This window comes from Ricinus communis, chromosome 9, assembly GCF_019578655.1.
Source record: "Ricinus communis isolate WT05 ecotype wild-type chromosome 9, ASM1957865v1, whole genome shotgun sequence".
NCBI classification, from domain to species: Eukaryota; Viridiplantae; Streptophyta; class Magnoliopsida; order Malpighiales; family Euphorbiaceae; genus Ricinus; species Ricinus communis.
In genome coordinates this window covers 4,793,423-4,808,617 of record NC_063264.1, presented here as the reverse complement: position 1 = coordinate 4,808,617, position 15,195 = coordinate 4,793,423, and the positions used below count along the sequence as shown (strand labels likewise).

The 15,195-nt window shown below is 34.6% G+C and overlaps 2 protein-coding genes across 3 annotated transcripts; both read left to right on the top strand.

Annotated features, from left to right (window-relative positions):
* The first annotated feature begins 778 nt into the window (after nt 1–778).
* LOC8265738 lies at nt 779–6,383 on the top strand. 2 transcript variants are annotated; one of them, XR_007217354.1, is made up of 5 exons: nt 779–1,330; nt 2,279–4,094; nt 4,542–4,773; nt 4,924–4,974; nt 5,067–6,383. XR_007217354.1 is itself a non-coding variant. In XM_002528315.4 (3 exons), exons 2-3 carry the CDS (start codon nt 2,346–2,348, stop codon nt 4,704–4,706), a joined length of 1,914 nt encoding a protein of 637 aa, XP_002528361.3. In that variant the 5' UTR covers nt 779–1,330; nt 2,279–2,345; the 3' UTR covers nt 4,707–5,022. The 2 variants fall into 2 exon arrangements, 1 of the variants encoding a protein (XP_002528361.3); XM_002528315.4 differs by lacking the exon at nt 5,067–6,383 and having other exon boundaries at nt 4,542–5,022.
* Nucleotides 6,384–10,120: 3,737 nt separating this feature from the next.
* LOC125371110 lies at nt 10,121–13,133 on the top strand. The gene is made up of 4 exons (XM_048379288.1): nt 10,121–10,530; nt 11,133–11,540; nt 12,652–12,761; nt 12,997–13,133. Exons 1-3 carry the CDS (start codon nt 10,507–10,509, stop codon nt 12,721–12,723), a joined length of 504 nt encoding a protein of 167 aa, XP_048235245.1. The 5' UTR covers nt 10,121–10,506; the 3' UTR covers nt 12,724–12,761; nt 12,997–13,133.
* Nucleotides 13,134–15,195: the final 2,062 nt, after the last annotated feature.

Genomic DNA, 15,195 nt, shown 5'->3' with positions numbered 1-15,195 from the left:
CATGACTTGCGAATACAATTCAGATAATAATTTTTATTAATAAATATAAAAAGTTGTTGAATCGTCGCTAATTTAAACTGTAAAATCATATAACATATTGACTTTAATTCAATTTGACATGATAATATTAAGGAATAAGAATCAAAATAACAACAATAATAAATAATAAACAATAAATAATAAAAAGATAATAAAGGAGATACCGATACGCCGCCGTAATAATAAATAAGAGAGAGGCGAGAAGACATTAAAGGCAAACATCCTCAAACAACAACATTAACAGAAAAAAAAGAAAAGAAAACTAATAACAGTTCTGCAATGCAACCAACCAGAAACGGTCAAACGCAAACCCATCATCTAATCTCTGCCCTACCAATAATCTTTGCCTCTGTTTCCCTTTTTTTCCTTTACAATCCTTTTCTCTTCTCTCTCTCTCACGTGCCTTACAATTGTCATTCTAAAGATTGCGGGTATATTTATGAGGCAGAGCCTGAACTCACTACTATTAATTATATAAACTTAGAAAATGAAGTACTTAAGAATTGCAATTTGCAAAGCAAAACCGTGCCACTCGCGCCTATTTGGCAAGTGGAGAGTGGAACAGAAGAGTCCTGTCCTGTCTTGTTACTATCATGGGTACCAGCTCATTTTCTCATTTTCTCTTTCTTTCTATATTAATAATCAAACCTTTTTTCTCAGGAAAATAAATAAAAAAAATAAACCTTTATTTTTTCTTTATCATTGTTATATTGGACAGTGGACACACCGAGAAATTGCAGTACAAGAAAGAAGATGAACTGAATAAGAAAAAGAAAGCTATTGGAGTGGGTCCTACACGTAAAAACCTGGATTTTAGGGGGGTGTGGCTTCTGAGTAATTGTATTGCTATTTACTAAAATAATTCAACAACATCCAAACGTGGCTTACATCCACATTTTCATGTCTCTCTCACACACACACTCATTTCTCCATTGAGCTCCCCCACTAACTTTGTTTCAGTTTTTTTCTTTTTCTTTTTTTTTTTTCCCAAAGTTTTTCTCTCTGTCTAGAAAGGAAAAAGAAAAAAAAATCTATAGCATTGTCTAAAAACAGTTGCAACTTTTTGTTGAGTTAGATTTTAGAGAGACATTGTGGTTATAGTAATTTTTCTTACTTGTTTTTGTTTTTTAGTGCTTCCTTTCTGTTGTTTTTATCTCTTGTGTGTTCCTGGTTAGCTACTCTTTTTCTTGAAGATAAGCTCTAAATTGGAGGGTATCTAAAGTGTTCTGCTTTCTTGGGAATCAGAGTGTGATTTTGGAGTTGATTTCTGTTCTTGGATCCATTTCTTCTGGTAAGAGAAAAGTTGGTTTCTTGTTCTTTTAGTATAGTGTATTTATTATTGAAGTTTGCTCCTTTCTCTATAAATACTTATTTTAATACTTTCTTCTTGGAAGGATTTCTGATGGTTAATTAATTGTTATTTGTGGATTGTCCTTATAAAGTTGTACAAGAGAAAAAGATTTGATCTTTTGCTTCTATTTAATGCTTTTCTTTCAACAATTTTAAGGTATTCTTTTATATTAAATTTCTGAAGAAATGAACTTTAGGAACCCAAATGGGGGAAGAGAGGAGAGAGTTACTATGTGTGAGTGGAGTTGAATTAACGTGAGGCAGTTTGATTGATTGAAGCTGGAGTTATGTTTTGCAATTATTTATTTTAATGAGTTTGAGCAACCCCATCAATTTTTTTCAGCATGTGTATGATTTGATGAGTTACCATATGTATTCTCCGACCTCTGAGAAAAATGCAATCTAAGACTTCTTTTCCTTCATGTGTGATTTAGTTCCTATTTGCTTTTTGCTTCTTCCATGTCACTATTACCAGTCTTAACTTGTTCTTTCTAGATAACTTTGTGATTTCTACTTGGTAATTATGGGATGTTCTTCATTATCTTAAGTCCTTAACTTCTTGTTTCAGATAAGAAACATAGTAAAATCAACTAGGGAAACTACTTTGTGCTTTACTTGCTGTATTCGAGTCCAACATGGGTGCTTGTACTTCACCTTTTTCATGTTATCTCTCCGCGTAGTTTCTTAACAACTCGTGTTGATCTCTCTCTATCTTTCTAATTGATGTAACACTTGCTTATATTCTGATGTGAAATATATGATGCTTGACTTTTTTCTCACACATGCTTCCTTTTGCAATTATTTATGCCAACCACTCATTGCCCTTTTCAGATTCTTTTATGATATGGATAGTAAGAGACTTATCTAATATGATGGCTTTCGTGTTTAGTTGGGTACAGAAGATGGATAGAGAAGTTGTCTGCCATTAGTGTGCTTTATTAGATAGAAGGCTCAAGATGGAAGATACATTAGCTGGTGCTAAAAGAGGTGGCCATTCTAGAGAAGATTCATCATCTTATAGCTTCAACCATGATGAGGGAGTATTGGGTGACGATGAATTACATTGTTCAGAATCAAGATCAAAAAGGTTGGTGAGAAGGGTAAATTCACAAAACACTCTGGTTTCAAAATTTAAGCAATTACAACGAAGTAGAAGTTATATTAAGGAATCATTCCTTCGAAGCATTCGTGTCTTGGATAATTGGATCCCGAAGCATATGGTAACTGTAGATGAGAAATATCTTCGTCGTTGCCTAGAAATTATTCACGTTAGCACTTCAAAAGAAGTCCCTCGTGACCTCTCCCTAAACTTAGGATGGGGAGAAATGGGTGTTTTGTCTGATGGCTTGAGTCCAGCTAAAATTGGGAGTGAAAATACATGTGATTTTACTAGGTTTCATTTTGACTGTCCGTTGGCATCTGGGGATGGCAGTGTAGTCATTAGCCCTGCAGGACATTGGATTGTTGGTTCTATCATGGGTAGCAAGAGTATGGTAAATATACTCAACAGCCCTTTGTTTCGCAAATATGGTGCATATGATGGTGATGCCAATTTTGAGAAAGTTAGCTTCAGTGATGTTGATGGATCAATTTGTTATAATTTTATGAACTCTCCAAGTGTGTTAGGTAGTTATTCATCAAACAAGCTATATAAAGAAACACCAATTCCAGGAAAACAGAGATATAGATCTGAGACTCTGAATGAAAGGCCTGTTTCTATGTCAAGTACAAACTCTACATGTTCTGATCAGTCTTCTTCTTCTCTCTCTGGGACTGTTAGTCAAGGAATGCTCCAATGCACGTGGGAAGATGGGAACCCGCATTTTGTTTTCTCATTGGATGATCAAAAGGTGGTTTATGTGGCCAACTTGTGGAATAGTCAGTTGGCAGATGATATAGTTGTGGACTATACGTATCTATTCCATTTAAGAAAGGGTGATCAAAAGGAAAGTGAGATTCATGATACTGAGTCTCACCTTGTAGGTAAGATGAAAGTATCAACTTCATTTTCCCTTTGTCAGAACAATTCCAAAATCATGGAGAGAGAGTTCATTTTATTTGGCAGTAATGAAAATGTTAAACGAATGCAAACTTCAAGCCATGACCTCAGGAAGAATAAAGGACTGTCAAAGAAGGTGGCAGAAGTGTTCCGGACCAGTCACTCAATGAAGAAGAGAACTATTTCCAGATTAACGGGATCAAGTGCCATACTAGAGAGTTGTTCTTGGGAGCCACTCCAAGATACAGAGAACAACATCGATGCACATTCTGGGGTGAATCTCTTAGAAAAACATCTTCCTCCAAATCTTGAAATGGCTGCCATTGTTGTGAAGGAACATATTCCTGAGAAACGTAGGGAGAAAGGTGGAGGCTGGGGCTTGAATTTTCTCAAGAAATCAAGTGCCAAGCAAACTACTGATCTGATGGAATCCTCACAACATTATGGTTCTTGTGCAAGAAATACTGGGGACTGTTCGACGAGCATTGATATTCTAATTCCAGTTAGTCTTCATGGTGGTCCAAGAACCAGAAATGGCGGTCCTTCTGGTCTTACTGAAAGATGGAAATCAGGGGGATGCTGTGATTGTGGTGGCTGGGATCTAGGGTGTCCACTAACAGTGCTTAAGAGCAGATTGAGTAACAAAGAGCTTTCACCCCAAGCAGACATGCAGGGAGAGTGCAAGTTAATTGATTTAATCACACAGGTATTTCAGTCTCATATCCATTATGATTAAAATGGTCAATGTTATCAGTTTCATAATGTCTCAAAAAGCAAGACTTATACAATGTGGCCTTTTTTCTCCCTCCATTTATTTTCTCATTTTTGTTGCTTCTACACTACCTATGAATGTTTCAAAACGTTTTGTGTTTTGCTTCAGCATTTTATTATTACTTATAAACATTCCATGAACAGACTGATACTGGGCTCAATCTTTACTTTGATTTAATAAACAGTACTTCCATATCTGTCTATGAGATCATATCTTTGAATTTCTTGTAGGTAGTTTTAAGCATAATATAGCTTTAATTTTTTAAAAAAATCTTTTTATCACATACTTATAGCTATGGATGCTACGTGAACACTTAATGCGCTTGAAATTTATCACTTAGATAAGCATTTAGATTATCATAATCCAACTTCAATTTTTCAGGGTTCAGAGAACAGTGCCCCCCAGATGCGTATGGTCAACGTCCATGATGGCTTGTATTTTGTTCATTTTCAGTCAACCCTGTCAGCTTTGCAGTCTTTCTCAATTGCAGTGGCATTTATTCACAGCCAGAGTCCCACTCTCCGACCAGATAATGTACAGGAGTAAAAGTAGCAAAATTCAGTGTTGAGGTTTATGTAGTTGTTGTAACACGCTTACTGTATTACAGCACTTTGTAAGTTAATATTACGTACCTATACATAGATTTAGGTGTTAATTTGTCATATCCTGGTTAATTTGTTTGTGTAGTGTAAGATTGTTGCATTATCATAGGTTTGGTTGTTTCTGATAGTGATTGGGGATTGTTTATCCTTTGATTTTTCAGACAAGAAGACTGATGTAACCAACTCTTTCTTGATCGAGTTTGGAAGAAAATGTACAATTCTTTTAATGAAGAGAATCAAATTAAATGTCTTTTTGCCCATTTGTATATCGTTTGACTAGATGCTCTAATGTTTTGCTGATTAGTGGGAAGGAGATTCTGAGCATAGATACTGCTTATGAAGAAGTCACAGTGTGAATTTGTTCAATCCATTGATCATTTTTTAAATGGGAATGACAATAATCCTTTTTTGGCTAATGATGATCATTGCTAGTTTTGAATTCTGACCTTTCATTATGTGGCCTCTTGCGTTTGAAGGTAATTCTAAATTTCTTTTCTTGCACCTCTTATATTCATCGTGGAGCTGTTTTCCTTGTAATGATATCCTGCAGAGAATAGGTATCAATCTAAGGGCTCTTGTTGCAGACGAAAAGTATTGTCCTAATTGCTAGTTTGCATTTGACTTGGTGGAAGCATACAAGAATTATCTATCTGGGTCATTTCAGGTCACTCTACCAGCCTACCTCTAGTCAATGGCAAAAGCTAAGTTTCTGAGTTCTCAATAAGGTTGTGGTCACTAGTGGTTCGCTTTTTTCAACTTAATTCTATATAATTCTGTTGTTTCCTTGTACTATTTTTCTATTGTAATCACATGTTTTGATGGATATGTGCTAATAATAACTTGCTTTATGTGGACGGAGTAAGATATATTGATTGATATGTCAAGGGAGAACAGGGAAAGATTCCAACTCTTATTCTTCATCTGCATGTAGTATATGCAGTACAATATTACCTTCAACTGTGATTTGTTTTACATGCTGCTTTAGATTTGTTTGGGTTGTCATGTCGGTTCTGCTCCAAAACCAACTTCAAGCGGTCATGGTAAGCTCACAGCTCTTCCTGTTATTTTTCAATTAGGTTTTAAATTAAGATGCCCAATGAATTTCCTAATAATCCAGCTCACTAGAAATGAGAAGAAAAAAGGAAGAATGGTTCTTCTTGTTTACTGGAAAATGTGATGCGCACTGTTTTCCTTGACAGTGATTGGATATAATCCTGCAATGTTATTCGCTGGACTGATCTCAGAAGATGGTTTGAACTTTCTGTCACATTATCTTGCAATGTAGTTTCATGGTACTTTATCTGCACTTTAGGAATCTTAGTCCTCCAGCATCGCTCGTAGATTCATCATGATCTGCTGCAACGGCTTGAATATATCAGGCGTTCACGAAAAGGGTTGAATTATCAAATTGTATAATCATTGCCTTCTACGATCATTTCATATGTTCTGAAAACTGATGAAAGTGTAATTTATCTCATTTCTGAAACAAATTTAGGAAATGCTGTATTTCCACTACTTGTTTAGTCATTTTTTTCACCTGTGTTAGACTCATGATTGCTTTGTTGATAGACGAGGTCAAGCTGTGTATATTTTTCATTATAAGTAAATGTCTTGACTTCCACACCGCTGATTAGTGGCTTTTGTGAGTGGTTAGCACCTGGAACCAGGAAAAACAGAAGCCAGCCGATCATAGCTGATTCAGGAATCTGGTAAGCTAGCTGTTACATTTCTTCTTCACAGGTGCTGTACCTAAACAGGATCACATGGATATCTCTATTGTAGTTTCTTTTTCCTTATTTCCATGCATTATGTCCACAATGTCGTAACCAGGCTTCAAAGTTGATTTCACAAATTTTTATGCAGTGCTTTCTGAGTATTTACTAGGGCTTCTTCATCTATTTTGCATGAGTTTTACACAATGATTCTGAAGATCATTCTTCCTTATCAAGTACTAAGAGACATGCATGTTCCTGTTCCGCTTGTGCTGCACGCCATCCCGAAAACTCTCGGGGTTTCAAGTGTGTACATGCGGAGATTTACCCTATGTTTGGGAACTGTTTTATGGAGAAGAAAAAAATAAAATAAAAAGGGTAAATAAGTTTTATTTTTCTTCTCTTTTATTTTATTTAAATGGGGAGAAAATATCTAGTGAAAAATAATAAAAATTCAAGTTTCTTTTGGTTGAGGCAGGGTACATTGGTCGTACAAATGAAGCAATTAAAGGTGCTTTCTTGGTCAGCTGACTTATGCTTAAATGGTATCCCATCTTAAAGAGAGTGAAACCAAAAAAACTGTGTATGGAGATGTTGTAATGATACGGTACCACAAGCATCAAACCCACCCACCTGCCTGTAAAATCTATGCAACTGATGCTTATTCACCACCTGATGTATACAGCCTAGAAGGAAAGCCACTTAAGGTGTTCTTGAAAATATAAATTGTGCTAAAGTAACTTAACAGTATGTTATTATTCTATTTCAATGGTTCTAATGAGGAGACGTGAACTTTATTAGAATGAAACTGGTTTTTGATTAATAAGGTTAAAGATAAACCTCTTGCATTGCAAAACTGCAATTTAAAATTAAGAGGGTGAAAATTTAATCTTCGATTCCATATTTCAATTAATGAAAAATATTTTTGGTAATGCTCTTAAATTAATAAAAAATAAAATAAAGTATATTAAAATGGGACAGAAGAAATTAGAGAAAATCTTCTCTATCCATTCTGGAAAAAGAAAGAATGAGAATAGTTCATATTAATAATCTATAGTTTAGGGGGATGACACTCTGATACCTATGGTTTTTATTGTATCAATTTAACAGTAGGAGCTTTTTCTTAATGATAGCTAACTCATACCTTCAGGTCTCATTATTTGATTAAATTTAACTTTTGGTGCGTTGAATTCATTTTTTTTTTTTCAATTTCTAGTCAATTGTAATTATTGTTTCAAATAAATAATTATAAAATTTATTATATAGTTGTGATAATTGAAAATGCAATTTCAAAACCAACTTTGATATTTACTAGTGATAATTGCAAATTGCAAATTGCAAAGCTAGAAAAGAGAGAGAACAGAGATTACTCAAAAGACAATCTTTTTGGGTCATTTAATGGACATTATTGGTAACCTAAACGTTAAGCTACCTCAAAATTTACAATAACAAAATAGCCTGGAACTGGGTTTTGATTGATCGACTCCATTTCTTAGTCCGCAGAGAAATTTATTATTTATCATCCAAATTTATGTGTCAGAACAACATGTACAGAATTACAGATAGTAAAAATCAAGAAAAGCAGCCAAAACCCAGGAAAATGAACAGGCTCTCAAAACTCACTCATTAGACTCTAGGGTTTTACTTGCTGCTAAAGAAAAAGAAACCCACTTGGTATCCATGGCTCTTCTTGCTTGCTGAGCCTGAAATTTAAGGCCTTTGAAACAAGTGAACTCTTTCCTTGCTCAAATATGTAAAGAAATCCTACTTTGATGTCAAAGTGTTCTTTTTTCTTTTTTAATTTCTAGTTTTATCTGAAAATAATAGGTACTTTTAAGATATAAATTCAGTAGTGTCTCAAACCCACAAAAGAAAACATTTTGTCCGAGAAATTGAAGATTTTACTTGCTGTTTTTGTTTTACACTTTACTACTTCTTCTTAATCTCTTATCTTCTGGTAATTACTTTGTATTTTGAGACTACTAAAGTTCTTACTTTATTGTCTTTTGGGGAGACAACAATTGACAGTGGAGTGAGTGCATTCAGCATACTTGCTGATCTTTACTTTTTTCTTTTTTAACTGATTGCTTTTTGACGATGAAGTTGTGTTTGTTTTTTCCAAAATAAAATTATTCTTAAACGGTACAATAAGATCAGACCCTGCTTTTGCTTACGGTTGCCCGAAGCCATTTTATTGGAGATTGAAAAATCAACCCTGTTTGCTCGCAGTAAAAATGGAGAAAACTTAATTGTTCTGCTCTTCTAGAAACAGAAACTCTTGTGACTCTTTTTTTAGTACAGAAAATTTGAAAAGGAAAGGAAGAAAAACCAAAGTCACCGTTTCCTTGAAGAATTCAAAATCTAAATTCTGGAACTGGAATGTATGGATAGGTGTTTGTCATATTTGATTTATGTCCTGTCCCTGCAATTTTCATGTTCATTGAGGTTTCTTTCTGTCTATTGCTCTCTATTTAGTGATAGAATTAAAGAAAACAGAGAAGCCTTTTGTGGTCCCTTCATCCCTAACTTGTTGGAAATTTTTGAACCCCCAAGAGGCTATTCTGCTTCTTACATGGATAATTGGTGAAATGATAGTTATTGAATATTTTAGTGTGAGTTATTTGTCTCAGCTCTTGCATTTTTGTATGCAGTGCTTGTTTTGTATATTGCTAAACTGAACTACCTTTATCCACCTCTCTATTTAACAAATGTTAATAGAATTTCATGGAAACAATGTGAGATGACATTTAATACTTTTCATACCAAGGTTTCATGCATGAGTTACTAATTCAGTTGAAATTCCAGAAGATTATGCAACTAAATAAATCAAAAGCATTTATAATTCCAAGTAACATGTGCATAACTAATATATATATATTTTTTAATTTATGCAGGGAATAAATCTATTGATATATGATGTTTGGTTAAAAATATATGATTACAAACCAGACCAAGAAAGTTTATAAGAAGAGTGCCTCTCCATTTTTTAATATAAAGTATTCAAATAAGTGGAGTCCTTTAGCCATAGTCAGAATAAAAATAGATTTTGTTCGTAGTCAGAATAAAAATAGATTTTGTTCGTAGTCAATTTAGAAGAGATGAAATGAGCGCTTTAATATTTTTTAGAATTATTTACTAGTAATAATACCTGAAAGAGAATTCGGAATAAGTTTTATATTTTTTATTTTTATTTAAAATAGATTGTATTATCATTTTGCATTTCGTTTTATCTTTTTTGAAATTTTTTTTCTGATGGTTAGCTGTTAATTAACCTACAATAATATTTCTATTAGTGAATATTTATTATATGAAAAAAGTAAACTATAACTAAAATAGTAATTGCATAAAAAATAAAAATTAATCTAAGAAGTAATTATAAACACATATAATTACTTTAATTAAATATTAAGAGCAAATGTTCAAAGACAATATAAAATAACAAATTATATAAAACTAAAAAGTAAAATTTAAGATTAAAGATATATATTAAATTTTAATAATAATAACGAGTGAAAAGACAAATAATCACGTGCAAAACTGGTACTTTTAAGAATAGGAGATAACGACAGCAAATGCTTCATAATTAATGATTATGGAAAAGTGTTTGGAAGTTTAATAGTCATGTCATTTAATAATCATACTCAATTAATGCTGTTTATGCATGCAAATGCTTGACCTCTTAATTTTGATATTTTACATTGGTTCTGTTTAGATCCATAGAAGCTCTGGTGTTGAATGCACCTATTACTAATTCTGCCATTCTTAATGGAATCCGATTCCTCTTTATGATGAATTTGCTTCTTGTAGGAAGTGAAGGGAAGAAATAAAATTTAGATCCTGCTAAAATGTCTGAGAATTTCTTCATCAGTAACGACATCGAATAGGAGAATCCAACAGGCCTGCAAGGCACTGAAGCCTCTTGGCATCTCCAAAACTACAGTAACAAAAAAAGCTAAAGGGACTACTAGAACTCTATGATTATAACTGGAGCTTATTGAAGATGAGGGCTACAGAGTTCTGGTTGATGCTATAATGGAGAAGTCAGAGGAAACTCAGGTGCACCTTATTGCTTCTCGTTGCATATGATCTCTTTATAGTTTGTGGAGTTTGTTCATCAAATTTTGTAACTAATGAATTATCCATTTTCATAGGATTTATTCTTGTATTAGACTCAAATCATGCATTACTAACACAGCTACTATTCTATTGATTCACTTGTTATGTCCCTTGTACTTCCTGTGCTTGTACTAATGCCATATTTATACAAGTTTTTTTCCTCCTGCATAATCGATTGCTTCCTACCAAAAGCACAGGGAGTAGAGATGCACATGACTGCTGCATTCCTTTTTGTATATAATTTGTTCTGTATAGAAGCTTCTATGTTGAAAATTTGTCAAACGATAAGTGAATCTTTTCATGCGTATTGTTCTATAATGTATCAAATTCATGGTTCATTATTCGTTCAAGTTTCGTAATCACGATGGTCTTTTCCTTAACAGCGTCACAATGGTTTAGTTAGCTGCAAAATGAACCTCCAGATGTAGAGATTATGAATTTATCACATAATTTATCTACATTCTGTATGCTTTGCGCTGATTCCAGAGGCTGTGATCCTTCATGTACTTTATGATATGTTGCCGAATGATGTGTTTGACCAGGGAGTAAAGTCAAAGGAAAAAGCTTCGCCGCATCACAAGTCTCGAGCATCTGAACCTCCATTAAAAACAGTGTGCACAAGATATCAGAAAACAAAGGCTGCATCTAGACAATATGCATTGCAAGAGTCCGAAGAGTTTGAATCTCCAGTAAAAGATTTGTACCTGGGACAAAATAAAGAGGTTTCGGCTTCTGTTTCTGACTTCCACAAAGAAGCGGCGTGCCAGATTAGTGCTGAACCATCTTCAAAGTCTGAAGACTTCGAAATTCCATTGAAAAGATCAGGCATAAAATGCTGGTTTGAGCAATCTCCAATTTCGATGGATACTTCTCAATCGAAGTTTGAAATAGTTCCATACGGAAAGGGGCTACCGGATGATGATGAGTTGTCCAAAAGCTGCAATGACGAGGTAGTGGAGCCAATTTAGTTGCATTTTGGAGAGGAAAAAACTATTTTGGAGTGTATTTCATCATCAAAATATGAATCATATAATGCGAGTATTGGCTGGGTCATCAATATTGCTGCATGTTGCTCCTAAAATTAGTACAGGGTGCTGTGCGAGTTCAACTATTCTGCCTGCCATGAATTTGGCTCACTTAAAAAATATGCTCGACTTATATCATAACTCTTCTTTGGATGAGGTTCCTATATCTGTTATCCATCCTGGTATGACACCAATCTTATAGGCTATAGCATTACAAACTTCAAGAATATCTCTAAATTTATGGAAAACAGCAAGAAGAATCTAGTCATTTGACATGTAAACATTTTCTCTCTACAGTAACCTGCCACCACTACTTTTGTTTTTGGTTTAAGCATATTGAATTTGTGTGATGCATCATATCAGTTTTCTCCTTGAGCAGGGGTGGCAAACTAGCTGTTTTTGAACAAGTGCTTTCTATAAAATTTCTGGCCAAGTTGCACCTTGTTAAGCAATAGAATTAGACCTGATGTTGAGAGTGACACTAAGCGGCAAAGAGAGAATGGTTTCTTTTTGTGCTTCCTTCTCTGCTGGTATAAACAGTGCAGGATAAATATTCTATTTGAAAATCAGTGAGATTAAAAGGCTATATGCGTAATGGCTTTTAATCTCAGTTTTACTTGGGTGGAACAACATGAACATTTCAATTTTAGTCTTCTCAAACCGTGCAACTTATATTTAAATATATTGATATTGAATGCACTTTCTTCCTGAAATTATTTTAGTTCATTCATTTTTTAATGTCTTATATTCTTTTCATGAAATCTGTTCATTAAGTGGAAACATATCTGAATTCAAATATGTAAGCTGGCTAATTATAAAAAGTTCAGGTGTTTGAGGCATCAATTATGGTTTCCTGATGCATGCCCAGACACAGAGACACTACACATGAGCATGCATCAATAAATATAACTTGTGAATAACTGAAGTACTGTGGCATTCAAATACTGTATCATGATTTTACCTGGTCAGTCTACCCTTCATTTTCAGTTGGTATTTGGCATTAATTAAAGCTACTTTTACTTTTGTTTTCCTGTAGATCTTCCCTTGCTGTTATGCTACGATGGTGCTTCAAATGAGAATTATTCCAATTCCAAAGCAAATACTTTGAATTCATGGAGACCAAATTTGAATATGTGGAAGATAAAGGTGATAATATTTTTAAATTTACAATTTCATGTGGTTTGTTAACCTAAGGGTTAACTTCACCTTGTTTGTAAAGCTTCCATGCTGCACATGACCAAGGTGACATGCAAGCACATCTGCATGAAAATAACTTCTAAACTTCTGTGCCAATCAAATAATTATTATGGTTTTCCTTAGTCTTTCCTTAATATTCGACTGGCATAGACTGAAAATAACTTTTATTTATGTTTCTCTGTAGATCTTCCCCAGCTCTTACATGAGGACGGTTCAAGAAAGAACAATGTTAATGCCACAGCAGAAGATTTCAAATCCATGGACACAGAATCCATAGATTTGGGAGATAAGGTTGATAGTTTGTTGAATTCACATCTTAATGTTGCTTCATCTCCTGCGGGTGAGGTAAAATTAGATTTTCCACAGCTGTTATGTAAGGACGGTTCTTTAGAAAAGAACAATGTTAATACCAAAGCAGAAGGCTTGAAATCCACGGACACCAAATCCATAGATTTGGAAGTGGTATGTGAGGATGGTTCTTCAGAAAAGAACAATGTGAATGCCAAAGGCGTGGACAGAAAATCCATAGATTTTGAAGTTAAAGGTGATAGGTTTTCAAATTCGCAGTTTTATGTTGCTTCATCTTCTAAGGAGGAGGTGAAACTTTGCCTGATATGTGACACATCTTCGCAATCTGATTTCTGGATTCCTAGTATTGATGAAGTTGTAAAAGTAGTGGAAGATGAATGTATACAGAATTATGGAGCCTCAGTTCTCTTTGAGGACGGTAATGAAAGAATTGTGCGAACGTATTTTACAATTGGGTGCTGCCTCTTCTAGTAATATGCAAATTATACCACCAACCAAAATGATATCACCAAATGTATGTGATGCCACGGGATTCCTTGTCAGCTGATTTTTTTTTTTATTTCTTCAGACTTCTTAAATGGATAGGTCAAATTTAAAAACCTTCTTGAGGTGAAACCCAAATTCCTAATCACATTTCAATTGATTGGATTATCTTCATCCTATAAATGGTTTGAAGAAGTTAAATCTGCTGGAAGTCTCAGAATAACATTCATGCAGCAAGAAAGCTGGTCAGACTCAGTGTTGAAGAAGCTGTTAAAAGAAGCCCCAATACCTGTTGAAGATACACCAAAACCAAATAGCAACAATGTTCAACAAGTCAAAGACTGGCAGTAAGGACCAACAGTCTTTGACTGTTGGATATGGCCTCAGAACTCTAGATCATCACAGGCCTATTAGGAAAAAGGGAGCAACACCTCTCCCCTAAGGGAAAAGGCTACTTCTACCTTCCCCTAAGCTAGATTTGAACGTTGGAGTGCAACAAGCAACAAGAAATAGCAATAGGACCGTTGCATTCAAAACATGTATATAACTGGATCCTCATATCTCATGTAATCTCAGAATACACTTTTTTGTAAATGTTCATCATTGATCATAGAAATATAAACACAATTTCTACACCCAGCTTTTTCTTAGTTTGGAAAAACCCTATGCTTATCTTGATGACGTGACCATGGGTGAGAAAGGGTTAAGATTTCCGTTACAAAAGGGTGCAGTGGTAAAGCTTTGCCTCCTTTTGGTTACATTGCGCAAAATGTGGTTTATGACAAAGCTTCTGTGAAGTTTACATTTGCTTATATATCTAATGAAGATTGTTGTTCACAATGTATGGGAGACTGTTTAACCTCGGACATATCTTGTGCATGTGCTCGAGAAACTGGTGGCTAGTTTTCTTAGACAACGGGATTGGGTAAAGAAAAGCTTTTGAAAGAATGTATTTGTTTGTACGAAGACCCTAAAAAAGACTCTTATTTCTTCTGTCCAAGTTGCCCACTTGAAAGGTCAGAAAACAATGTGTCTAGCTCTTGCAAAGGCCATTTAGTGAGAAAGTGCATAAGGGAGTGCTGGTGTAAATATGGCTGCAATAAAAATTGTGGGAATCGTGTTGTTCAGAGGGGCATCACAGGGAATTTACAGGTAATTTTGCTTTGTTCATTAAGTTGGTGGTCCTCAGTAAATTGCTCTGTTAAGAAGTGATAACTAGGAACTGTCATCAAAAGTAACATAGTACTTCCTTTATGTTTCAGGTGTTTTGGATGCCTGAAGTGAATGGTTGGGGTCTTCAAACAGTTGAAAGTTTGCCAAGAGGGGCGTTTGTTTGCGAGTACATTGGAGAGATAGAAACCACTTTAGCCCCAATAATCGCAAGAACATATGTCCTGTGATACTTGATGCATCATGGGGTTCAGAGAATGTCTTAAAGGATGAAGAAGTCCTTTGTTTGGATGTTTCAAATTATGGTAACATTGCAAGGTTTATTGATCACATGTATTATTACATTATCCTTTGCATATTCAGCTTATTGATTGTTTAGACTGTTGTGTGGTTCGTGGTGTTATACATTGAAAAGATTGAA